The 26,338-nt window shown below is 47.8% G+C and overlaps 1 protein-coding gene across 1 annotated transcript in view; it reads left to right on the top strand.

Moving 5' to 3' along the window:
• Positions 1-26,338, top strand: part of LOC115467377 (MAM domain-containing glycosylphosphatidylinositol anchor protein 1-like) — a gene marked incomplete in the record, with an annotated part of 483,050 nt that overhangs the window by 345,507 nt on the left and 111,205 nt on the right. The window contains 2 exon segments of the mRNA XM_030199249.1: positions 14,753-15,082; positions 24,170-24,463. Coding sequence (XP_030055109.1) covers positions 14,753-15,082; positions 24,170-24,463 — 624 coding nt within the window.

Here is a 26,338-nt window from a genome sequence, read left to right as displayed (position 1 = left end):
TCTGACAGTGCCACTATGGTGATGTGGCTGCATTATTGAATTATACCGGAGCACACTGCTGCTGTCTGCATTATTACTGACTGGCAGTGCCACTATGGTGACATGGCTGCATTATAGAATTATACCAGGACACTGCTGCTGTCTGCATTAATACTGACTCTGGCAGTGCCACTGGGGTGACGTGGCAGCATTATAGAATTATACCGGGGCACACTTCTGCTGTCTGCATTAATACTGACTCTGACAGTGCCACTATGGTGATGTGGCTGCATTATAGAATTATACCAGGACACTGCTGCTGTCTGCATTATTACTGACTGGCAGTGCCACTATGGTGACGTGGCTGCATTATAGAATTATACCAGGACACTGCTGCTGTCTGCATTAATACTGACTCAGCAGTGCCACTGGGGTGACGTGGCAGCATTATAGAATTATACCGGGGCACACTGCTGCTGTCTGCATTAATACTGACTCTGGCAGTGCCACTATGGTGACGTGGCTGCATTCCAGACACTGGAACACGGATTTCATCGCTGCTCTCTCTGTTCAGGAGCAGCTCGGGCACGAAGGAGTGGGGAGAATCGGGTCTATAGAAGCAAGAATGCGAACCAGTCCCCCTTGTCAAGCAAAGCAGAGACCGGTCAGTTTGTGCTCTGTTCTCTTAACCTAGATAAGGGGATTAAGCCTGTATTTGCCTGGTAAGACCCGGCTATCGCTACTTTGCCTTTAAGCAGAGCTATGCAATCTGTTTGCTATAGGGCGATTAATCTAATTTCTTTAAATTACTCCTATCAAAATGGGTGCATTATTTTCCCCATTTCCCTGCTGCTCCCTGGCCCCACTGCATGAGGATCAGAGAATGGCCTTGGTCTCCGTTGCTCCTCTGCCGGACCCATCCCTTTGCCAGATAGCAGAGGGAAGAACGGAGAAATTAAGCAATATATCCCTTTTCAATTCCATTTCGTATCAATGGAGTTTTAATGGCATACTCGAATCCTTAAAAAAATGTTTTTCCTTTTCTAGCCAAGGTTTTCTGTGGGCTGCTGAAAAATTCTGGTTTGCATTTTTTTGAACATGTGAAATGCTGCCTGATAATATGCAGTCTAGCAAAAAAGTGTGAAAGATGAATCGGACAAGAGTTTTGTTGTGTTATGAAGTTAATCCCTGGTCAGTTTACTCTTTATGGTTGGCAGATTGTAGTCCTTCATTTATAAGTATCATTCCTGGTCTTCCTCCTTTTCTCTTTAATATACTATAATTTATTTTTATGCTTTTATGTATTAATACTCGTTAAAAAGAAAAATGTGTACATTTACCAGCGTCCCCTACATTTAAAGTTCTCCTTGTCCTTAGTCCAGACTTCAGCTATCTGTGTTGTGCAAGGGGCACTAGTGAAAATCCACTCTTCAGCTGTCCATGCTGTATTCATGTTTCATGTGTTATCAGTTTGATTCCCTCTGAGGGTTCTAATGAAGACCTGTTTTTTCTGCTGTAGTCACACCTTACATGAATTAGTGTTACACCTGCAAAGGGTTCTGATGAAGAGCTGCTGTTCAGTTGTCTGTGCTGTATTCACACTTTATATGAATTAGTGTGACACCCGCATGGGGTTCTGATGAAGAGCTCATATTCAGCTGTCTGTGCTGTATTCACACCTTAATTTAATTAGTGTGATTCTTGAATGGAGTTCTTATGAAAAACTGTTATTCAGCTGTCCATGCTGTATTCACACCTTACATGGATTAGTGTGACACCCAAATGGAGTTTTGATGAAGAGCTGCTGTTCAGTTGTCTGTGCTGTATTCACACCTTACATGAATGATTGTGACACCCGCTTGGAGTTGTGATGAAGGGCTACTGTTCAGTTGTCTGTGCTGTATACACACCTTGCATGAATTAGTGTGACACCCACATGAGATTCTGATGAAGAGCTGCTGTGCAGTTGTATGTGCTGTATTCACATCTTAGTACATAAGTACATAAGTAATGCCACACTGGGAAAGACCAAGGGTCCATTGAGCCCAGCATCCTGTCCAAGATAGCGGCCAATCCAGGCCAAGGGCACCTGACAAGCTTCCCAAACGTACAAACATTCTATACATGTTATTCCCGGAATTGTGGATTTTTCCCAAGTCCATTTAGTAGCGGTTTATGGACTTGTCCTTTAGGAAACCGTCTAACCCCTTTTTAAACTCTGCTAAGCTAACCGCCTTCACCACGTTCTCCTTAGCTCTCTCTTATCTCCCCGGCACCCCAAGACTTCATTAGACCCACCCTGGCTTCCCTGTTCCGGGGCAGAGGGAGCTGCAACGAACGAACGGTTTAGCGAACTCGGAGGAGCAGGCGCGCGCCGCGGCACCCCCCAGCGGAGTGCACCCGGGGCGGACCGCCCCCACCGCCCCCCCCTTGGTACGCCACTGCTGTTACCTTAGGAGTCCCGTTGTTATCAATGGTTCAATTATATAAGAATGAGAGAAAGAAAGAACAGTAGAAATAACTCCTCAAAGGGAGAAAAGACTGTTCTCAAAAAGCCTCGACTCGCACTCAAGTAAATACCTTCCCTCTATATCCATTTACATGGTTGAAAAGAGTTTTGTTCCTCAGTCTTAAACAGAGAGGTGTGGTTGCCCTGTTAGTCCACTTTTAAAGGTAATCAAATTGTATTGCTCTCCTGTCTCTCTAACTCTCACCTATCCACCCCCACCCATCCTGTTAGACTGTCTCTGAAATGCTTTGATGTTCTGCTCATATATACTGTCATCTACCAACTTTTGCTTATTTCCGATCTGAGGAAGAAGGGCAACCTTCGAAAGCTAATCAAGAAATGTATTAAGTTTTGTCCAATAAAAAAGGTATCATCTTATTTTCTTTTCCACGTTTTATTTTGTTTTATTTCTATAGATTCTACATGGAATGTTGCTATTCCACTAGCAACATTCCATGTAGAAGTCGGCCCCTGTAGATCACCAATGTGGCCGCGCAGGCTTCTGCTTCTGTGAGTCTGACGTCCTGCACGTACGTGCAGGACGTCAGACTCACAGAAACAGAAGCCTGCGCAGCCTTCTACATGGAATGTTGCTAGTGGAATAGCAACATTCCATGTAGAATCTCCAATAGTAGCAATATTCCATGTAGAATTTCCAATGGTATCTATTTTACTGTCATAGTAATGCTTGAATGTTTTCACTTATATACACTGTCAGCTAGCACATTTGCTTATTTCCGATCTGAGGAAGAAGGGCAACCTTCGAAAGCTAATCAAGAAATGTATTAAGTTATGTCCAATAAAAAAGGTATCATCTTATTTTCTTTTCCATGTTTTATTTTGTTTGATTTCTATTGATTCTACATGGAATCTTGCTATTCCACTAGCAACATTCCATGTAGAAGTCGGCCCCTGTAGATCACCAATGTGGCCGCGCAGGCTTCTGCTTCTGTGAGTCTGACGTCCTGCACGTACGTGCAGGACGTCAGACTCACAGAAACAGAAGCCTGCGCAGCCTTCTACATGGAATGTTGCTAGTGGAATAGCAACATTCCATGTAGAATCTCCAATAGTAGCAACATTCCAAGTAGAATCTCCAATAGTATCTATTTTACTGTCATAGTAATGCTTGAATGTTTTCACTTATATATACTGTCATCTACCAACATTTGCTTATTTCCGATCTGAGGAAGAAGGGCAACCTTCGAAAGCTAATCAAGAAATGTATTAAGTTTTGTCCAATAAAAAAGGTATCATCTTATTTTCTTTTCCACGTTTTATTTTGTTTTATTTCTATTGATTACCTCAGTCTTAAAGAAATCATCCATGACTTATCTTTCTAATCTTGCTGGTCTCCAAAGTTTCCTGGAGACTGTCCACTTTGCAACACTTTGTGCATGGAAGGGTTCCTCCTTCTTCTCCACTGAACCACGTTGTTGATTTGTAAAAATACAAAAAAGCCCACCCTTACTGGACAAAAGAAAGATCAGGCTCTGTTTCGGCATACAAGAGCAAGACAGTGAGAGACCGAGGCAGGGGCGTAGCCAGACAACAGATTTTGGGTGGGCCTAGGCAAGAAGTGGGTGTTCTCCCTGCCCCGCACCACCACCAAAAACAAATATCTCAGCTGGTGAGAAAATGCTTCTTTCCACCTTGACAATCTGCAGCAGGCATGCGCTGAAGACTGAGAATGCGCAGGTGACAGTATCAAGGAGAGTAGCATTTTCGTTACCACCAGGGGGAGGTCTTGAGCTGGTGGAGCTGGGGATCCCCACCAGCTACCACTAAACGTGTGCTACTGTTGGGTGGGCCTGAACCCTAAGTGGGTGGGCCCTGGCCCACCCAGGCCCACCTGTGGCTACGCCACTGGACCGAGGGAGGAGTAGGGTTACCATATGTCTGGATTTACCCAGAAATCCGGACAAATGGGCAGATTGCTAGCCTCCCCTCCCCTTACTTACTACTGCCCTGGTGGTCTAGTGACCTCTTTCGCCTTCGGGGCAGGAAAGTGCCCCCTCTTTCCTGCCCGGAGTGCTGCCCTGCATGCATCCTTCCTTCCTGTTCCTAATCTCGGTGCCGATTCAAAATGGCCGCCGAGAGTTGACTTGACCTCGCGAGACTTCAACTCTCAGCAGCCATTTTGAATCGGCGCCGAGATGAGCAACAGGAAGGATGCATGCAGGGCAGCTCTCCGGGCAGGAAAGAGGGGGCTCTTTCCTGCCCCGAAGAGGTCACTAGACCACCAGGGCAGTAGTAAGGTAAGGGGAGGGGGGTGACGGGGTCTGTGACAGGGGGGAGGGGAAAATGTGACAGGGGGCAGAGTGAGGGCGTGAAAGGGGGCGGGGTGTGGTGGGGCGGGGCCAGTGGCATACCAAGGGGGGGCGGTGGGGGCAGTCCACCCCTGGTGCACACCGCTGGGGGGTGCCGCGGCGCGCACCTGTGGGCTCAGACTTTGCTCGTTCGCTGCAGCTCCCTCTGCCCCGGAACAATTACTTCCGGGGCAGAGGGAGCTGCAGCGAACGAGCGGTTAGCGTAGTCGGAGCCCACAGGCGTGCGCCGCGGCACCCCCCCCCCAGCGGCGTGCACCCGAGGGGGTGTCATTTCTCCGGGGGGGGGGGAAAGGTGTCATTTTACAGGCGGGGGGGGGGGGCGCATCGACGATCCGCCCCGGGTGCCATCCAGGCTAGGAACGCCACAGGGTGGGGCTTATGTTCTCCTTTTTGGGGGACAAAATATGGTAACCCTAGGGAGGAGCAGACGCAGGAAGGTAAGGGGCAGCAGCGGAGGCCCCAGTGAGGGGTGGGGCAGCGGTCCTGCCCCAGGCCCGGCTCTGTCTCTCGGTGGCCCTGTCTCCATGGAGGCTCCTTCCCCTGGCCACCAGACATCCTTTGTCATGACAAATCCTGGCCCCTTTTTTTGTCGGCTGTCTCCCAAAGATCTTCTTTTATCCCTGTTTTTCCCACTCTCTATCCTCTAGAGACAAAAAAAAATATGCCCACCGGGATTAGTAAATGAGTGGATCTTTTCAAGCAATTTCTTTGGCAGAGGGTCTTGCAGTTTTCTCTCTCTCTCTCTCTGTCTCTCTCTGTCTTTGCATTGACCGTCAAACAGAATCTCTCCTGATTTTTGTGACGACAAGAGAGTTTCCTGAAATAGGATCACAGTATAACCCATGGATCGGACTGAGTAATGATATTAGGCTCAGGAGGGGGTTCCTTAATGTTCACATTATTCAGGGAAGGCAGCAGGATCACTGGAAACTATCAGGGGGCCCCAAATTCAGATCCAGCCCACTTCCTACTATGTGGAGGGCACTTCAGATTGTTGCAGTGTTTTAATCCCTGTTGCTTTCATGAGCCTGGAGTGGAGTCAGGTTGAAGTACAGAGTCAGGGAAGGATAATGAAATCTGATTAACCTGTCTCTATCAAATTGTCAAGTGCACTCAGACTGCAGACACAGTTAAGTGGGAAGAAAAGCCTCCTTACCTGCCAGGGGGCTCTAGTTCAGCCTCTGCCATCTCACCAGCGAGCAGCTCTGGAAAGGGGGGGGTCAGTGCTTACATCTGTGCTCCTCTTTCATTTGCTTGTGCAGGGTCTGGCTTCCACTGCAGTGTCCAGTGTCCCGCCTATTAGACTCAGTCGCAGATGTATTTCGTTACAGCACTTAAGGTATTAGTCTGCAAACGAACCTTTTCCGTAGATGGGAAGGCGGTAGAACTAGAGGACATGAAATGAGATTGAATTGGGGCAGACTGAAGAAAAATGTCAGGAAGTATTTTTTCACGGAGAGAGTGGTGGATACTTGAAATGCCCTCCCGCGGGAGGTGGTGATGACGAAAATGGTAACGGAATTCAAAAATGCGTGGGATAAACATAAAGGAATCCTGTTCAGAAAGAAGGGATCCTCAGAAGCTTAGCGGAGATTGGGTGGCAGCACCGGTGGTTAGGAGGCGGGGCTAGTGGTTGGGAGGCGGGGCTAGAGCTGGGCAGACTTCTACGGTCTGTGCCCTGAAAATGGCAGATACAAATCAAGGTCAGGTATACACATAAAGTAGCACATGTGAGTTTATCTTGTTGGGCAGGGGCCCGGATGAAAATTGCGGGGCCTAGGCCCCCGTGGCCCCCCATAGCTGCGCCCCTGTTAACCAGTACTATTTTGAGGGGATGGTTCCAGCAACACAGAAGTGGCTGGAGATCTCTACCAGGTAGAAAGGGGGTGGGTGAGGAGGAATGGGGAGGTGGTTTGTGAAATTTGCACTGTGATATGGAGGCATGGTTTCCTATGTTGATGGAAACAGTGTTACGATGGGGCAGGAGCTATTATTTGGGGAGAAGGACTTTATTACCAGTGGAGGGTGACTTTTAGTACTAGTAGTTGGGGTGTAAAATGGAACACTTTTGGGGGTATGGATTCCTAACTTGGGGCTCAATGCAGATGACCTAAAATGACATAATTTCAAGATACATTGAAAATGGTGTCAGGTGAAGACCCTGTGGCCTGTCCAGTCTGCCCATCTATAACAACTACTAAGTCTGCAATCCTTTCTTCTCACTTAGAGATCCTCTGTATTTGTCCCATGCGGTTTTTAATTCAGATAAAATGGGTAAGGGGTCATGGATCTGATATACCAGTTTTCTGTGGTACAACCCAGTGGCGTACCAAGGGGGGGGGCAGTCCGCCTCGGGTGCTCGACGCTGGGGGGGTGCCGTGCGCCTGTCCGGTCATTCCCTCCCTGCTGCTTCCTCTGCGCGGAACAGGTTACTTCCTGTTCCGGGGCAGAGGGAGCAGCAGGGAACAAGCGGACTCGGAGCCAACACGCGCGCGGCACCCCCCCCCCCCCCCCCCCAGCAGGTAAAAATGTGCCGGGGGTGTAATTTCGCTGAGGGGGCCGCGCTGCACCCGGGGGGGGGGGGGGCGCATCAGCCCTGGGCGTCAGCCAGCCTAGGAACGCTACTGGTACAACCAAATCTCATTCACAGATGCAGATTCTACATGAGTGAACGCATCCTGAGGTTGTTTGTAGTGTATATATGTATCTGAGGCTATTTATTATGGATGTTTGAATGTTTTCCACCCCACCCTTGGTGATTTGGTGGACTAGAAGTTTTGTAAATAAATGAACGTTGCTCTTGTTAAAGACAGATGACCTTAGTATCTGATTGCCCTTTAACAGTAGAAGCAGCTTTTGAAAACTTCAAACCTATTTATTTATTTCGATTTTGCTCACACCTTTTTCAGTAGTAGCTCAAAGTGAGTTACATTCAGGTGACTCTGGATATTTCTCTGTCCCAGGAGGGCTCACAATCTAAGTTTGTGCCTGAGGCAATGGAGGGTTAAGTGACTTGCCCAAGATTGTGATTTGAACCAGCCACCTCTGGATTATAAGATTGGTGCTCTAACTACTAGGCCACTCCTCCACCTCCTCTTCCCTTAGTCCACTCTCTCAACCCTCTTACTCCTGCCTCCTTTTCTTCCTTTTCCGAAATCACTGAAGAAGAAACTTTACTTCTTCTGTCATCCTCAAAACTAACCGCCTGCTCCACTGACCCTATTCCCACTCATCTACTCAACACTCTCTCTCCTGCTGTCACCCCTTTCATCTGTCATATCCTCAATCTGTCACTTTCCACTGCAACTGTCCCTGATGCCTTCAAACATGCCACAGTCACCCTACTCCTCAAAAAACCTTCTCTGGATCCTACCTCTCCTTCCAACTATAGCCCCATCTCCCTCCTCCCTTTCTTATCTAAGATACTAGAACGTGCTGTCCACCGTCGCTGCCTCGACTTTCTTTCTTCTCAACCTATTCTTGATTCACTCCAATCTGGCTTTCGTCCCCTTCAAACAACTGAAACAGCACTTGCTAAAGTCTCCGATGATCTATTCCTGGCTAAATCCAAAGGGCTCTATTCTATCCTCCTCCTTCTCGATCTTTCTGCTGCTTTTGATACTGTTGATCACAGCCTACTCCTTGACACGCTGTCCTCACTTGGATTTCAGAATTCTGCTCTCTCATGGTTTTCTTCTTATCTCTCACAGTGTTCTTTTAGTGTATACTCTGGTGGATCCTCCTCTTCCTCTATCCCGCTGTCAGTGGGTGTACCTCAAGGATCCGTCCTAGGACCTCTCCTTTTCTCCATCTATACTTCCTCCCTTGGTGCTCTGATCTCTTCCCATGGTTTTCAGTTTCACCTTTACGCTGATGACTCCCAGATCTACCTCTCCACACCAGAAATCTCGGCAGAAATCCAGTCCAAGGTATCTGCCTGTCTCTCTGACATTGCTGCCTGGATGTCTCACCACCACCTGAAGCTCAATATGTCCAAAACTTCCCACATTCTCTATTTCTGTCGACAACACGCTCATTCTTCCTGTCTCGTCTGCTCGCAACCTTGGGGTCATCTTCGACTCCTCCCTCTCCTTCTCTGCACATATTCAACAGATTGCTAAAACCTGTCGTTTCTTCCTTTATAATATCACCAAAATTCGCCCTTTCCTTTCTGAACATGCTATCAGAACCCTCATCCACACTCTCATCACCTCTTGCTTACATTACTGCAAGTTGCTTCTCACAGGTCTTCCACTCAGCCACCTCTCTCCTCTTCAATCTGTTCAAAATTCTGCTGCACGATTAATATTTCGCCAAAGTCGCTATGCCCATATCAGCCCTCTCCTGAAGTCACTTCACTGGCTCCCTATCCGTTTCCGTATAAAATTCAAGTTCCTCTTATTGACTTATAAGTGTATTCACTCTGCAGCCCCTCACTACCTCTCCACCCTCATCTCTCCCTATACTCCTTCCCAGGCACTCCGTTCACTAGGCAAATCTCTCCTAATTGCACCCTTCTCCTCCATCGCTAACTCCAGACTCCGTTCCTTTTGTCTCGCCGCACCTTATGCCTGGAATGGGCTTCCTGAGCCGTTACGTCTAGCTCCATCCATGGCCGCCTTCAAATCCGGGCTAAAGGCCTACCTGTTTGATGCTGCTTTTGACTCCTAACTTGTCACTTGCTCGTAACCTTTATCTTGTCTTCCTCTCTTCAATAGTCCCCTTTCCCTATGTGTCCTTCTATCTGTCCTACCCTTATCCTTATTGGTCCTGTCTGTCTGTCCTGATTTAGATTGTAAGCTCTTTTGAGCAGGGACTGTCTTTTCTTCATGTTCAATTGTGAAGCGCTGCGTACGACTGGTAGCGCTATAGAAGTGATTTATAGTAGTAGTACCCAAACCTAACTTTCTCATCCAGAACAAAGGCAATGTGTGTGAAGCTGAAGCCTATTTGGGGGAGGGGGAAGGGTGCAGATTTTTTGAGGTGGGAAGTAGTGTGTTGGAAATGTCACCTATTCTCCCTTTGCCAGCCGACTCCAATAACAGGGCTCACGTCACAGGGGGACACTTGCATTGATAAACATTCAGCATTCGCTTTCTAATTGTGCTGGTCATTTCTGGAGCGGGACTTTAAGCAATATGGCCAGTGTGGGCCTTCGGGGATCGTCCTAAACATTACTGTGTGCTAAAAGCCATCAATTCGTGGGGACAAAATGAAAACCATAAGTTTTCTATTTGATGGCAGTTGCCCATTGCAAAGATTTCGGCAGAGGCATACAGCTCTGTAAAATTAGTCTCTTCCAGGCAGGTTAGTGTTGTGGAAAGCTGCACTGCTATCTCCTCAAGGAATATAGAGATAAACTGATGCATTAACTCCAGAGAAAATGCTGATACAGATTGAATGGACCCCGAGCATAAAACCTGAGATGGATTCCCCCTATAACACCAAAGACGGTGAGGACTGGGGGGGGGGGGGGGGGGGGGAAAGGGAGGGAAGGAGGGTGGATGCACATTTTCCAAAGCTGACATATCCACAATTAATAATTTCAGGAAAAAATACATTTGTTTTCTATCTTTGTTGTCTGAGCTTTGGTCTTAGTGACTCTCATCTGCTTTTCTGAGTTTTTTCTTAACTCTTTCCAGGGTCTCCTGTCCTTTTGACATTTCTTCTCTGTGTCTAACATCCATCTTTCATATGTGTCTTTATCCGTCCTCTCCAGTGTCTCCCCCTCTGTGTTCCTGTCCCTATGCTCCCTCCAGAGCCAGCATTTTTTTGGTGTCCCTGTCCCCCCCTTAGGGAGGCTTCTCTCCTCTCCCCTTCCTCCTGCGCCTCCCCTACCCCCCTCCATCCAACTTCTGTACTCTGGCATCTCTCTATCTCTCACTCTCTCCCTCCGTTGGGCCAGCATCTGTCCCCCAGTCCAGCATCTGCCCCCTCTCTTCCCCATCATAATCCAGGTCTCTCTCCCCCTTCCCTTAGCTTCACCACCATCAGGTCCAGTATCTCTCTCCCTCTCTTCCCCTTCTCCTTTCCTCCAGATCTCTCTTGCTCTCTCTGTCTCTCTCTATTCCCTCTGCTCCCCCCCCCCCCCACGGTGCTCTGGTCCGTCAACTCTCTACCCTCCACTCCCTGCACCCGGGTCGGTCCAAATGGTCGTGCCTATATTTACACTTGGCTATAACACATTAACATTATTATAAACCACATCAAACTTTAGGCATGGCTTACCTAGCGGTAAAGTCTCGCGCATTAACCAGGCGGTAATGACCTACGCATGTCAAAGGCCACTTGACGTGCGTCCGAAAATAAAAATTATTTTTCAGACACGCATGCCAACAATGAAATTACCGCAAGAACCACGTGGTAGCCGGTTGGTAACTCCATTTTGGGTGCGCATAGACGCTTACGCGGCTTAGTAAAAGGGCCCCTGAATCTGCCCCTAAATCCTACTACTACTACTACTTATCACTTCTATAGCGCTAGAAGGCATATGCAGCGCTGTACACCATACATGAAAAGACAGTCCCTGCTCAAAGAGCTCACAATCTAAAAATGGAATGTTGCTAGTGGAATAGCAACATTCCATGTAGAATCTCAAATAGTAGCAACAGAATCTCAATAGTAGCAACATTCCATCTATAATCTAAAATAGTAGCAACATTCCATATAGAATCTCAAGTAATAGCAACATTCCAGAATCTCAAATAGTAACAACATCCCATGTTCTACTGCACTAACCACTAGGCTACTCCTCCACTAGCAACATTCCATGTAGAAGCCTGCCCTTGCAGATCAGCAATGCGGCTGCGCAGGCTTCTGTTTCTGTGAGTCTGACGTCCTGCACTTACATGCAGGACGTCTGACTCACAGAAACAGAAGCCTGCGCGGCCGCGTTGCTGATCAGCAGCGCGGCCATGCCAGAGAAGAGGACTTCGGCTTGCAGGGGTTGGGGACCCCCGCCAACAAATGTACCCGATGGTGGCAGGGGAGGGTTGGCGGCAGGAGGGGGGATCGAAGGGGTTGGCGGCGGGGGGGGCCAGGGCCAAATCCACGGGGGTCCATGCCCCCGTGACCCCACGTAGCTACGCCCCTGTCTATGACTGATGCGGGTAGTGAAGCCTATTCTATGGACATAAGTGTTCTTATAGGATGCTTGGATCAGCATCATCACGCCTATATTTAGGCACGCCCACTTCTGCCAGATCTTTGGCTGGAGTAAACGTGTGTGCCTAAATATGGCACTTCAGCACTGAACTTTCAGTATTCTGTAAATTATGCACACAAGTGGGATCCCTGCCTATGCCCTGCCCATGCTCCTCCCTTGCATATTTGCACATGTGGGAGCCCCGCCTATGTCCTGCCTATGCTCCTCCCCTGGGAACGCCCCTTGCATATATGCACATAAGTGGGAGCCCCGCCTATGTCCCGCCCATGCTCCTTCCCAGGGAACTCTGCCTTGCATATATGCACAGAAGTGGGAACCTCGTCTATGTCCCACCCATGCTCCTCCCATGGGAACGCCCCTTGCATATATACACTAAGGCATTTGCGTGCGTAATTTAGAGAATAGCGCTGAGCACTCTGTGTGCACATGTACATTCACCCATGTAAGTGCTAGTATTCTAGAAATGTAATCATGCATATAGAGGGAAATTCTATAAATCACACTCAAAAATGGGCACCAGAAAAGACTGGCGCTAAGTGTGATACTATAAAATGCCTGCCCTTTATGCTGGTGTAAATCTTGGCACCCAAGTTGGGCGTGCTGCCCCATATTCTATAAGTATTTACTCTTATGCCCCTCATAAGAACATAAGCATTACCATACTGGGACACTCTGAAGGTCCATCAAGCCCAGTATTCTCTTTCCAACAGTGGCCAATCCAGATCACAAGATCTCAAAAAAAGTACAATACATTTTATGCTGCTTATCCTAGAAATAAGCAGTGGATTTTCCCCAAGTCCATTTTAATAATGGTTTAAGGACTTAGGAAATTATCCAACCCTTTTTTAAACCCTGCTAAGCTAACTGCTTCTACCACATTCTCTGACAAGGAATTCCTCCCATGGCCACACCCCTTTTCAGATATGTGCTGTGGGAGTTAGGCATGCAAATTCTAATGGGTGCCAATTAACCTTAATAATTAGTTGTTAGCACCCAATTACTGATTCAGAGCTTGTTATTCAATTAATTTGCATGTGGAAATTTGGGTGCCATATATAGAATCTGGGGGATGGTGCTTAAATTTAGGTGCCGTGTTATAGGGACAGTGTTTCACAGTTGTAGGGTTGTGTCCTTGTTGAACTGAACGATTTTCAAATAGGCACTGCTTTGTTAATGTATGAGCCAGAGCGGGCAAATGATGCATGATATGTGCCATGAGCCTCACTACTTGCAAGGTCGTTTCGATGATCAATCTTGGGTAATGTAAATTTGAGAAACCTTATGATCTTTGTCATCTTCTCTCTTCCAGCTCCTCCCAGTCTAAAGATGTCCGTCAATGAAACCCTGGTAGTGAACCCTGGCGATAACGTCACCATCCAATGTTCACTGACGGGGGGTGACCCCACACCTCAAGTGATCTGGTCTCATTCTCCCAACCCCATGCCTCAAAACAGCTTCACCCAAGGGGGAAATCTCACTATCTGGAGGATCCGGACCGAAGATTCTGGATATTACAATTGCACTGCCATCAACAATGTCGGAAACCCTGCCAAGAAAATGGTCAACATTCTTGTCCGATGTACGTTGTTCCACAGCCTCTTGCCTAATTTGGGCATCATTAACCATCTTTCCTTTCTAGCTTAATGTAACTTTATACCGATCTCTTTCACACATGAGCTGGGAAGCTGTAATATAGTACTCCACGCTCAGAGCTCAGACTAAGGTTAGCACCCAGAGATAAGGGAGAAGGGTCTCTTGCACTGGCAAACTCTCTGTTCTTCTGGGTTCATGACAGGTTAGTGGGCCAGCAGAAGTCAACGAACATATGCACCCTTCACTGTTTCTGGCAAAGTCCTATTCCCTTGCATGGGGACCAGGAAGTACCCACCACCCTTCTGTAATACCCCTTCATACTACTGCTTTCTTGCATTCTTGCTTTCCAGCAGTCCGGCGCATGCTAGAAGATCAGCAACTTGCTCCCCTCACCCCTCTTCTTGTCATGTCATCTATGTGAGCCAACTTCTGCTTTTACTTGATAGGTTCAAGACCATCTATTGACACTACTTGAAGGAAAACCACCTCGATAATTGTCAGCCAGAGCAATAGACCAAAAATGTTGAGGAAGGCTTGTAGAGAGTGATGTTGAGCCATCATCCTCATTGCTGCTCCTTATGCTGCATAAATGGAAGAGTTTAGAATCCACTGCTCTTGCCTTGGTCCATCCGTAATTCGGGAGGCGTTTTATCATAACATGCTCACTTTGACTGCTAGGTTGAAAACTCCTCTCTAAAATGTTCTAACAAAAATATCTCAGAATGAAAAATCTACATCATAAGTACATAAATATTGCCATACTGGGACAGATCGAAGGTCCATCAAGCTCAGCATCCTGTTTCAATCCAAGTTACAAGTACCTGGCAAGATCCCAAAACAGTACAATACATTTTATGCTGCTTATTCTAGAAATAAGCAGTGGATTTTCCCCAAGTCCATTTCAATAATGGTCTATGGACTTTTCCTTTAGGAAGCCATCCGAACCTTTTTTGAACCCCGCTAAGCTAACTGCTTTTACTACATTCTTTGGCAACGAATTCCAGAGTTTAATTACACGTTGAGTGAAGAAACATTTTCTCTGATTCATTTTAAATTTAATACTTTGTAGCTTCATTGTGTGCCCCCTAGTCCTAGTATTTTTGGAAAGAATAAACAAACGATTCACGCCTACCCGTTCCACTCTTTTCTAATACATCGCCTGTTGTGTCTTTACAGCCATGAAGAATATCACCTTCCAGATCACCCCAGACCTGATTAAGGAAAGTGAGAGCATTCAGCTAGGACAAGACCTGAAGCTGTCGTGTCACGTGGATGCGGTACCCCAGGAGAAAGTTGTTTATTCCTGGTACAAGAACGGCAAGCCTGCCAAGATCTCTGACCGTCTGCTCATCACCAGAAATGATCCAGAGTTACCAGCCATCACCAGCAGCCTAGAGATCATAGACCTGCGCTTCAGTGATTATGGCACTTACCTGTGCGTGGCTTCCTTCCAGGGAGCACCCATTCCTGATCTAAGTGTGGAAGTGAACATCTCTTCTGAGACAGGTCAGCCATGCTGCTTGCTGGGTATGGGGGAAGTAGTGTGTTCCTGAGCCAGATGAACCTCCTTCGTATTGGGTATGGGGGAAGAAGAGTGTTCCTGAGCCAGATGAACCTCCTTCGTATTGGGTATGGGGGAAGTAGAGTGTTCTTGAGCCAGATGAACCTCTTTCTTATTGGGTATGGGGGAAGTAGTGTGTTCCTCAGCCAGATGAATCTCCTAATTGTGTATGGGGGAAGTAGTGTGTTCCTGACCAGATGACCCTCCTTCTTATTGGGTATGGGGGAAGTAGTGTGTTCCTGAGACAGATGAAACTCCTTCTTATTGGGTATGGGGGAAGTAGAGTGTTCCTGAGCCAGATGAACCTCCTTTTTATTCGGTATGGGGGAAGTAGTGTGTTCCTGACCAGATGAACCTCCTTCTTATTGGGTATGGGGGAAGTAGTGTGTTCCTGAGACAGATGAAACTCCTTCTTATTGGGTATGGGGGAAGTAGAGTGTTCCTGAGCCAGATGAACCTCCTTCGTATTGGGTATGGGGGAAGTAGAGTGTTCCTGAGCCAGATGAACCTCCTTCGTATTGGGTATGGGGGAAGTAGAGTGTTCCTGAGCCAGATGAACCTCCTTCGTATTGGGTATGGGGGAAGTAGAGTGTTCCTGAGCCAGATGAACCTGCTTCGTATTGGGTATGGGGGAAGTAGAGTGTTCTTGAGCCAGATGAACCTCTTTCTTATTGGGTATGGAGAAAGTAGAGTGTTCCTGAGCCACATGAATCTCTTTCTTATTGGGTATGGGGGATGTAGAGTGTTCCTGAGCCAGATGAACCTCTTTCTTATTGGGTATGGGGGAAGTAGAGTGTTCCTGAGCCAGATGAACCTCCTTCGTATTGGGTATGGGGGAAGTTGAGTATTCCTGAGCCAGATGAACCTCCTTCGTATTGGGTATGGGGGAAGTAGAGTGTTCCTGAGCCAGATGAACCTCCTTATTGGGTATGGAGGAAGTAGAGTGTTCCTGAGCCAGATGAACCTCTTCCTTATTGGGTATGGGGGAAGTAGAGTGTTCCTGAGCCAGATGAACCTCCTTCGTATTGGGTATGGGGGACGTAGAGTGTTCCTGAGCCAGAAGAACCTCCTTCGTATTGGGTATGGGGGAAGTAGAGTGTTCCTGAGCCAGATGAACCTCCTTCGTATTGGGTATGGGGGACGTTGAGTATTCCTGAGCCAGATGAACCTCCTTCGTATTGGGTATGGGGGACGTAGAGTGTTCCTGAGCCAAAAGAACCTCCTTCATATTGGGTATGGGGGAAGTAGAGTGTTCCTGAGCCAGATGAACCTCTTTCTTATTGGGTTTGGGGGAAGTAGAGTGTTCCTGAGCCAGATGAACCTCCTTCGTATTGGGTATGGGGTACGTAGAGTGTTCCTGAGCCAGATGAACCTCCTTCGTATTGGGTATGGGGGACGTAGAGTGTTCCTGAGCCAGATGAACCTCCTTCGTATTGGGTATGAGGGACGTAGAGTGTTCCTGAGCCAGATGAACCTCCTTCGTATTGGGTGTGGGGGAAGTAGAGTGTTCCTGAGCCAGATGAACCTCTTTCTTATTGGGTATGGGGGAAGTAGAGTGTTCCTGAGCCAGATGACCCTCCTTCGTATTGGGTATGGGGGAAGTAGAGTGTTCCTGAGCCAGATGAACCTCCTTCGTATTGGGTATGGGGGAAGTAGAGTGTTCCTGAGCCAGATGAACCTCCTTCGTATTGGGTATGGGGGATGTAGAGTGTTCCTGAGCCAAATGAACCTCCTTCGTATTGGGTATGGGGGAAGTAGAGTGTTCCTGAGCCAGATGACCCTCCTCGTATTGGGTATGGGGAAGTAGAGTGTTCCTGAGCCAGATGAACCTCCTTCGTATTGGGTATGGGGGAAGTAGAGTGTTCCTGAGCCAGATGAACCTCCTTCGTATTGGGTATGGGGGAAGTAGTGTGTTCCTGAGCCAGATGAACCTCCTTCATATTGGGTATGGGGGAAGTAGAGTGTTCCTGAGCCAGATGAACCTCCTTCGTATTGGGTATGGGGGAAGTAGAGTGTTCCTGATCCAGATGAACCTCTTTCTTATTGGGTATGGGGGAAGTAGAGTGTTCCTGAGCCAGATGAACCTCCTTCGTATTGGGTATGGGGGAAGTAGAGTGTTCCTGAGCCAGATGAACCTCCTTCATATTGGGTATGGGGGAAGTAGAGTGTTCCTGAGCCAGATGAACCTCCTTCGTATTGGGTATGGGGGAAGTAGAGTGTTCCTGAGCCAGATGAACCTCTTTCTTATTGGGTATGGGGGAAGTAGAGTGTTCCTGAGCCAGATGAACCTCCTTCGTATTGGGTATGGGGGAAGTAGAGTGTTCCTGAGCCAGATGAACCTCCTTCGTATTGGGTATGGGGGAAGTAGAGTGTTCCTGAGCCAGATGAACCTCCTTCGTATTGGGTATGGGGGATGTAGAGTGTTCCTGAGCCAAATGAACCTCCTTCGTATTGGGTATGGGGGAAGTAGAGTGTTCCTGAGCCAGATGAACCTCCTTCGTATTGGGTATGGGGGAAGTAGAGTGTTCCTCAGCCAGATGAACCTCCTTCGTATTGGGTATGGGGGAAGTAGTGTGTTCCTGAGCCAGATGAACCTCCTTCGTATTGGGTATGGGGGAAGTAGAGTGTTCCTCAGCCAGATGAACCTCCTTCGTATTGGGTATGGGGGAAGTAGAGTGTTCCTGAGCCAGATGAACCTCTTTCTTATTGGGTATGGGGGAAGTAGAGTGTTCCTGAGCCAGATGAACCTCCTTCGTATTGGGTATGGGGGAAGTAGAGTGTTCCTGAGCCAGATGAACCTCTTTCTTATTGGGTATGGGGGAAGTAGAGTGTTCCTCAGCCAGATGAACCTCCTTCGTATTGGGTATGGGGGAAGTAGAGTGTTCCTGATCCAGATGAACCTCTTTCTTATTGGGTATGGGGGAAGTAGAGTGTTCCTGAGCCAGATGAACCTCCTTCGTATTGGGTATGGGGGAAGTAGAGTGTTCCTGAGCCAGATGAACCTCTTTCTTATTGGGTATGGGGGAAGTAGAGTGTTCCTCAGCCAGATGAACCTCCTTCGTATTGGGTATGGGGGAAGTAGAGTGTTCCTGAGCCAGATGAACCTCCTTCGTATTGGGTATGGGGGACGTTGAGTATTCCTGAGCCAGATGAACCTCCTTCGTATTGGGTATGGGGGACGTAGAGTGTTCCTGAGCCAAAAGAACCTCCTTCATATTGGGTATGGGGGAAGTAGAGTGTTCCTGAGCCAGATGAACCTCCTTCGTATTGGGTATGGGGTACGTAGAGTGTTCCTGAGCCAGATGAACCTCCTTCGTATTGGGTATGGGGGACGTAGAGTGTTCCTGAGCCAGATGAACCTCCTTCGTATTGGGTATGGGGGACGTAGAGTGTTCCTGAGCCAGATGAACCTCCTTCGTATTGGGTGTGGGGGAAGTAGAGTGTTCCTGAGCCAGATGAACCTCTTTCTTATTGGGTATGGGGGAAGTAGAGTGTTCCTGAGCCAGATGACCCTCCTTCGTATTGGGTATGGGGGAAGTAGAGTGTTCCTGAGCCAGATGAACCTCCTTCGTATTGGGTATGGGGGAAGTAGAGTGTTCCTGAGCCAGATGAACCTCCTTCGTATTGGGTATGGGGGATGTAGAGTGTTCCTGAGCCAAATGAACCTCCTTCGTATTGGGTATGGGGGAAGTAGAGTGTTCCTGAGCCAGATGACCCTCCTTCGTATTGGGTATGGGGGAAGTAGAGTGTTCCTGAGCCAGATGAACCTCCTTCGTATTGGGTATGGGGGAAGTAGAGTGTTCCTGAGCCAGATGAACCTCCTTCGTATTGGGTATGGGGGAAGTAGTGTGTTCCTGAGCCAGATGAACCTCCTTCATATTGGGTATGGGGGAAGTAGAGTGTTCCTGAGCCAGATGAACCTCCTTCGTATTGGGTATGGGGGAAGTAGAGTGTTCCTGATCCAGATGAACCTCTTTCTTATTGGGTATGGGGGAAGTAGAGTGTTCCTGAGCCAGATGAACCTCCTTCGTATTGGGTATGGGGGAAGTAGAGTGTTCCTGAGCCAGATGAACCTCCTTCGTATTGGGTATGGGGGATGTAGAGTGTTCCTGAGCCAGATGAACCTCCTTCGTATTGGGTATGGGGGAAGTAGAGTGTTCCTGAGCCAGATGAACCTCCTTCGTATTGGGTATGGGGGAAGTAGAGTGTTCCTGAGCCAGATGAACCTCTTTCTTATTGGGTTTGGGGGAAGTAGAGTGTTCCTGAGCCAGATGAACCTCCTTCGTATTGGGTATGGGGGAAGTAGAGTGTTCCTGAGCCAGATGAACCTCCTTCGTATTGGGTATGGGGGAAGTAGAGTGTTCTTGATCCAGATGAACCTCTTTCTTATTGGGTATGGGGGAAGTAGAGTGTTCCTGAGCCAGATGAACCTCCTTCGTATTGGGTATGGGGGATGTAGAGTGTTCCTGAGCCAGATGAACCTCCTTCGTATTGGGTATGGGGGAAGTAGAGTGTTCCTGATCCAGATGAACCTCTTTCTTATTGGGTATGGGGGAAGTAGAGTGTTCCTGAGCCAGATGAACCTCCTTCGTATTGGGTATGGGGGAAGTAGAGTGTTCTTGATCCAGATGAACCTCTTTCTTATTGGGTATGGGGGAAGTAGAGTGTTCCTGAGCCAGATGAACCTCCTTCGTATTGGGTATGGGGGACGTAGTGTGTGTACCTGAACAATCTGAGCCAGATGAACCTCCCATTTGGGCTTCCTATGCGAACCTGTATCCTTTTTGAAGCGTTATCTTTGACTTATCATACTTTTTACAGTCTAATCTCTGTGTTCGTGATCAACTTAGTAATTAAGTTACAGCCTAGATGTTCGCGTCATCTTCAGGATCAATTATTATTGCTTTATCCATCTGTTAAGGGTTTACGCTTAAAGCGCAAGTTTAATTATTTTTGTTTTCCTTTTCAAGTGACTTTTTTTTAAGAAATAGCTTATCTGTATCTATTAGAGTTGAACCAAATTATTTATCAAGTCAGAAAAAAAACTGCAAACTTTTTAATTTGATAAGTTTTGATTGGGTATGGCAAATATCTTTCCTACTATAAAAGTTAGTACATTCTATTTGCTTCTGCACCTTTAAGGACCCTCTGTGTGTATCCCAGGTTTTCTTGAATTGCATATTACTGATTTTTCCAACTTTCCTGGGAGGCTATTCCATGCATCCACCATCCTTTCTCACCTTACGCTGAGTCTGCCTCTTCCAGGCTGATGTCTTGAACCTGTGGGGCATACACAGATTACACTCCTTTTGGGTGTAATTAGGAAACGTGACTCTTAGTATAAATTATGGAATATATGAAACAAAAGCACTTTGGTATTAGAGAGTACACTGTCATGGAAGTAGTTCCGTTCCCTTTATCTACAGATCCAAATTCTAAGGCCCAAAATATACTAATAGAACTGACTCCGCACCCAAGGGTGTTATAAAAATAGATTGCGAGGCGGGTGGGCAGCAAGGCGAGGCAGGCAGGTGGGTGGGTGGGGGCGAGGAGGTGAGGTGAGGTGGTACTCAAAATGTGCCCCCAACCTTGGGCTCTCGCCCCCTCCCGCCGTAAGGTCTGGCTATGCCCCTGCTGTAGATGATTCTGTGATTCAGTAAGGAGGAAAGGCGTCAACGGCATGTTTTTCACAAAGCTTTGTGTATTTTCATACAGCCACTGATCAGGATCTAGCGAAATTCCAGGCCTCTGGTTGGCCTTCGCACAAACTTTGAACTTGAATATTGTCTTCAGAGATACGAACCAGCTTATTTTCAAAAGAGATCGCCGGCCATCTTCTGACACAAAACAGGAGATGACCGGCCATCTCCTGAAGCCGGCCAAATCGGTATAATGGAAAGCCGATTTTGGCCGGCTCCAACTGCTTTCCGTCGCAGAGCCGGCCAAAATTTAAGGGTGCGTTTCGGCAGGGTAGCGAAGGCAGGACGGGGCGTGGTTACGAGATGGCCGGCTTCTGCTGATAATGGAAAAAAGATGGCCGGCTCTGACGAGCATTTCGCCGGATTCTCTTGGCCCATTTATTTTCAGGACCAAGTCTCAAAAAAGTGCCCCACTTGACCAGAGGACCACTGGAGGGAATCGGGGATCACCTCCCCTTACTCCCTCAGTGGTCACCAACCCTCTCCCACCCAAAAAATAAACTTTTTTACCAGCCTCTATGCCAGCCTGAAATGTCATACCCAGCTCCTTGACAGCAGTATGCAAGTCCCTGGAGCAGTTTTTAGTGGGTGCAGTGTACTTCAGGCAGGTGGACCCAGGCACACCCCCCTACCTGTTACACTTGTGGTGGTAAGTGGGAGCCCTCCAACCCCCCCCCCAAAACCCACTGTACCCACATCTAAGTGCCCCCCTTCACCCATAAGGGCTATGGTAATGGTGTAGAGTTATGGGAGTGGGTTTGGGGGGGGGATTTGGGGGGCTTAGCACCCAAGGTAAGGGAGCTATGCACCTGGGAGCTATTTTAAATTTTAGAAGTGCCCCCTAGGGTGCCCGGTTGGTGTCCTGGCTTGTCAGGGGGACCAGTGCACTACAAATGCTGGCTTCTCCAACGACCAAATGCCTTGGATTTGGCCGGGTTTGAGATGGCCGGCATTAGTTTCCATTATGGGCGAAAACCGATGCTGGCCATGTCAAACCCGGCCATCTTTGACATTATCAAAATGAAAGATGGCCGGCCATCTTTTTCGATAATACGGTTCAGGACCACTTTTTGCGGCGCCGGCCATCTAGATAGCCGGCGCCGTTCGATTATGCCCCTCCAAGTTACCCAGTCCCAGGCTGGAGATTTTGGGCAGTCCTCAATTTCTGACCACCCTACCTAGGTGCATTATGGGACTTGTAACACTGACTTCTATAGGCAGGATCAGGCACTACAAATCCCAGACTGCTTTGGGATATACGTTCAAAACCAAGCCTGGCCAAAAATCTCCAGCCTGGAACTGGGTAACTTGGCTTCTCTGTGTCTTACCTTCAGTCATACAACCAGGCAGACGGACTAAATTACTGCATATATTTTGGAAAACGTTGACGATGACCCTGTAGGATCCTGTAACAGCGGCAGCAGGGTCCTTCTTCCAGCCCCGAGCCAGTGCTGTTTATTTAAGCAGCTGTGTAATAATAATATTAATTATCATTACGACTGGCCTGATTCATTGAGGGCTCTCCCCACAGGCACCGAATTAAAAAGAAACCTTTTTCCCTATTCAGTCTTTAAGAACAGAAAGAAAACCAGACCCATAAAATGCAGAAACAGCTCAATCCCTTGTAGGATTCATAAAACTGCACCGTTAATTTTTGCATGCAGGCCGTTAAAGCCGACGTGCTTGGTTAGCCAGCCCATAAAACTGGAAGCCGTGGGTTTCATATCAATCAGGCCAGCAAAACGTTCCCCCCCCCCCCCCCCGCCGTAATTGTTGGGGGAAAAATCCCCATGAATTATGTTCTGATTGGAAAATGAATAGAAACACATTTTCCGCATTTGGTTTGGTACAATAAAGTCATTGTATTTTAACTGGCTTAGAGGAGATTTTATGATTAGCTTCCTCTCTTGGTCAGAGTAACATAGTAACATAGTAGATGACGGCAGAAAAAGACCTGCACAGTCCATCCAGTGTGCCCAAGAAATGTGCCACTTTTTTGTGTATACCTTACCTTGATTTGTTCCTGTCTTTTTCAGGGCACAGACCGTACAAGTCTGCCCAGCACTATCCCCGCCTCCCAACCACCAGCCCCGCCTCCCACCACAGGCTCTGGCACAGACCGTATAAGTCTGCCCAGCACTATCCCCACCTCCCACCTCCCAACCACCAGCCCCGCCTCCCACCACAGGCTCTGGCACAAACCGTATAAGTCTGCCCAGCACTATCCCCACCTCCCACCTCCCAACCACCAGCCCCGCCTCCCACCACCGGCTCTGGCACAGACCTTATAAGTCTGCCCAGCACTATCCCCGCCTCCCAACCACCAGCCCCGCCTCCCACTACCGGCTCTGTTATCCAATCTCGGCTAAGCTCCTGAGGATCCATTTCTTCTGAACAGGATTCCTTTATGTTTATCCCACACATGTTTGAATTCGGGAACGTATGTGCATGTTTCTGGTTAGTAACTCCTTCTGCCCTCTTTTCTCCCTCTGTGTCAGCATTTTGCAAGGTTCTGCCCTGGGGTCTTCATCCTTCTCCGTTTCCTCTTCCCCCACTGGGTGCCTTGAGTCTCCTTGATTGCCCTGTTTCTAATTGCATTTTGCCATTCACCGTGTGACCAGGTACTGGTCGCTACTGTACCCCACATTATCAGTCGGGCAAGGTGGCCCTAATCAGGCACTACTACTATTAATCATTTCTGTAGCGCTACTAGACATATGCAGCACTGTACAAATTATATGCAGGTACTCGCTCTGTCCCTAGAGGGCTCACAATCTAAGTTTTTGTACCTGGGGCAATGGAGGGTCACAAGGAGCTGCAGTGGGAATTGAACCCAGGTCTCCAGGATCAAAGCCCGCTGCACTAACCATTAGGCCGCTCCTCCACTCCGGCAAAGGGCAGAAACATTTGGGGCCAAAGAGCTGTAAGTGTATGGATTGTTCTGGACCATGTCCTCTCTGCTGCTCAGCACTGTTCCCTCTAAGCTGAGTTGGTGTCCTCCAGTTGCATTGCTCCTGAGGACAGGCGGATTCCTTTGAGTCCTTCAGAACTTACCTGTTCCTCACTATTGAAAATATGATAGTGAAACATCGCCCCCCACTGGAAGGATTGTAGATGAAGAACTTCCACTCAACTTAGAGGGAACAGTGCTACTCAGTCTGACACATATGCGTTTGGGAGGGGATCAGCCAGTCAGACGCCTTCACTAATTTGCTCTAACTTGGTTGCATAAGAGAACTTGGTTGCATTTATTGAGTTTTGAGTGCTGACCCTGTTATACAGAACTTCCTGCAACGTGCTAAAACTCAGATGTGTTTTTTTTGTTTCCCGTAGTTCCTCCAACCATCAGCGTACCCAAGGGACAGTCCATAATCACAGTTCAAGAAGGGTCTAGGGCGGAGCTGCAGTGCGAGGTACGAGGAAAGCCCAGGCCCCCAATTCTTTGGTCCCGGGTTGACAAGGAGGCTCCCATGCCCTCTGGTGCCATGGTGGTGGAGACCTACGATGGGAAGTTGCAGCTGGACAATGTGAACCGGGAGCTGAGTGGAACGTACAAGTGCCAGACAGCCAGATACAACGGTTTCAACATAAGACCTCGAGAAGCTTTGGTACAGCTCAACGTGCAGTGTGAGTATCGTTCCAGATCATCTCTGGTGGGGGCCAAAACAGAGCAGAGTTCTCAGCTTCTGAATGGTAATTTTTAGAACATACAGCAGGAGCAAGAAAGAGGGTAGGAATGTAACTAACCTGGAGTCAATGACTTTTATTTTACAGTAAACTGATCATAATGTGTTGTCCTACGATATGGATATCAGACATTCAGATGGAGACTAGTTGACCTCTCAACTTTCTGAAGCAACTGTAATGGTCATAAGACCCCACCAATATAATATCACATCAATGTTGGAAGATGCTCATTTCTTCCATATTCCCAGAAAATTCTAACACTTTTCATAAATGTATGAGTTGCAAGCTCCAATTTCATTTTTGAATTTAAAGGTTGGCTTATGGAGCTTCAAAGTCCTTTTTCATCTTCTCTGGCTGCCATCTTGAGGCTAGCCGAGGGCCAGTTTCTCAGCTCCCACTGGGTCCTCACCCATAGGTTGGAGCAAGGCCGTTTTTAGACATGGTGGGGCCCATGGCAGAAATTAAGGAGGGAGCCCCTGATCCCCTCTCCTCCATCCTCCCCCCGATCTCCCCACCTGCATTCCTACTACGTGGTCCGGGTATCTCTTACCCTTCTCCCCACCACGGTCTGTCTCCCTCCCTTCACCTTGTGGTCATCTTTAAAAATTTAGTTCCCTTCTCAGAGGGACCCCAGCATAGCAGCCATCCTCAAAGGCAGCCTCCAGCCAGCCTAGGCTGAAATAGGAAATTGCTTCGGTGGGGGGGGGGGGGGGAGCAGATTGTGGCAGAGAGGGAAAGCTTCGAGGCAGCCAGAGGCAGCTTGTGAGGATGGTTGCTGCACCAGGGCCCCTTTAAGAAGGAAAATAAATTTTTAAAGAAGTCCGGGAAGGTGAGGGGAAGGGAGGAGGAGACGGACTGTGGTGGGGAGAAGGGGAAGAGATGCCTGGACCGCGGGGCACTCTGGAGCTGTGGGGCCCAGGGCAACCTCCCTGTTTGCTCCCCCCCACCTAACGCCAGCCCTGGTTTGGAGGGCCAATAGGGAGGGATCATTGGTTTATAGCCATTGCTGCTTGCTGCCCCTGTGTTCAGTATATGCATTTTCAACACTATTTCTGCTGTCGGCTTCCGGATGGTTGTATGCACAGAAACCGCGAAACAGTGAATTCCTAAGTTCTAATCAGTGCAACAAACAGCTGTTAACCAGCAAAAGTGCCTGTTGCTACTCGCTTACCCCCTGCTTCGCATTCATTCATTATCAATTATCAAAACCTTGTTCAATCTGTAGATTCTAATTTCTGTTTGGGTCCCGGTGGGGAGTAGCACATATCAGGTTATAAAATATTACAACATCTTGCATTAACTTGGAAGGCAGAGAGAGAGTAATTGCTCTGAATTTATTGCTTATGAACACAAATTACTGTACAGCTCCGCTCTGCTTTAGACTGATGGGACTGCAGCCGCCTCTCTGAACTAATTGAGACTCCAAATTACGGTATTAAAATAAAGATCTGTATTCTAATTAGGCACCTGCGGGGCTCTGGTGGACCTGGTCATATTCTGCTCTGTCTTTGGCTTATGTAATGCTTTTTCCTTCCCAAGATGAGTTCCCAAAGCTGTTTACTTAAAAAGCACTGAAATGCTACTATGACAATAACAGAATATTTCAATGTAACAATAGCGAAACAGGTAACGATGCTAATAAAACTATAATGATGTTCTTTGCTTTTGAATTTGGGAGGTTTGCTGTGCAGCCTTCATTAGCAGTTTTTGGATAGTGGCTTCTGGTTTGGGCTGTTTTATTTGTTGTGCAGTGTTTTGCTTTGCTATTTTATGAGTGTTTTGTACCTTGTCTTATGTTGTAATTTTGTGTGCGGC

This window comes from Microcaecilia unicolor, chromosome 3, assembly GCF_901765095.1.
Source record: "Microcaecilia unicolor chromosome 3, aMicUni1.1, whole genome shotgun sequence".
NCBI classification, from domain to species: domain Eukaryota; kingdom Metazoa; phylum Chordata; class Amphibia; order Gymnophiona; family Siphonopidae; genus Microcaecilia; species Microcaecilia unicolor.
Note: the sequence above shows the minus strand (reverse complement) of the source record. Positions and strands in the feature narration are given on the sequence as shown.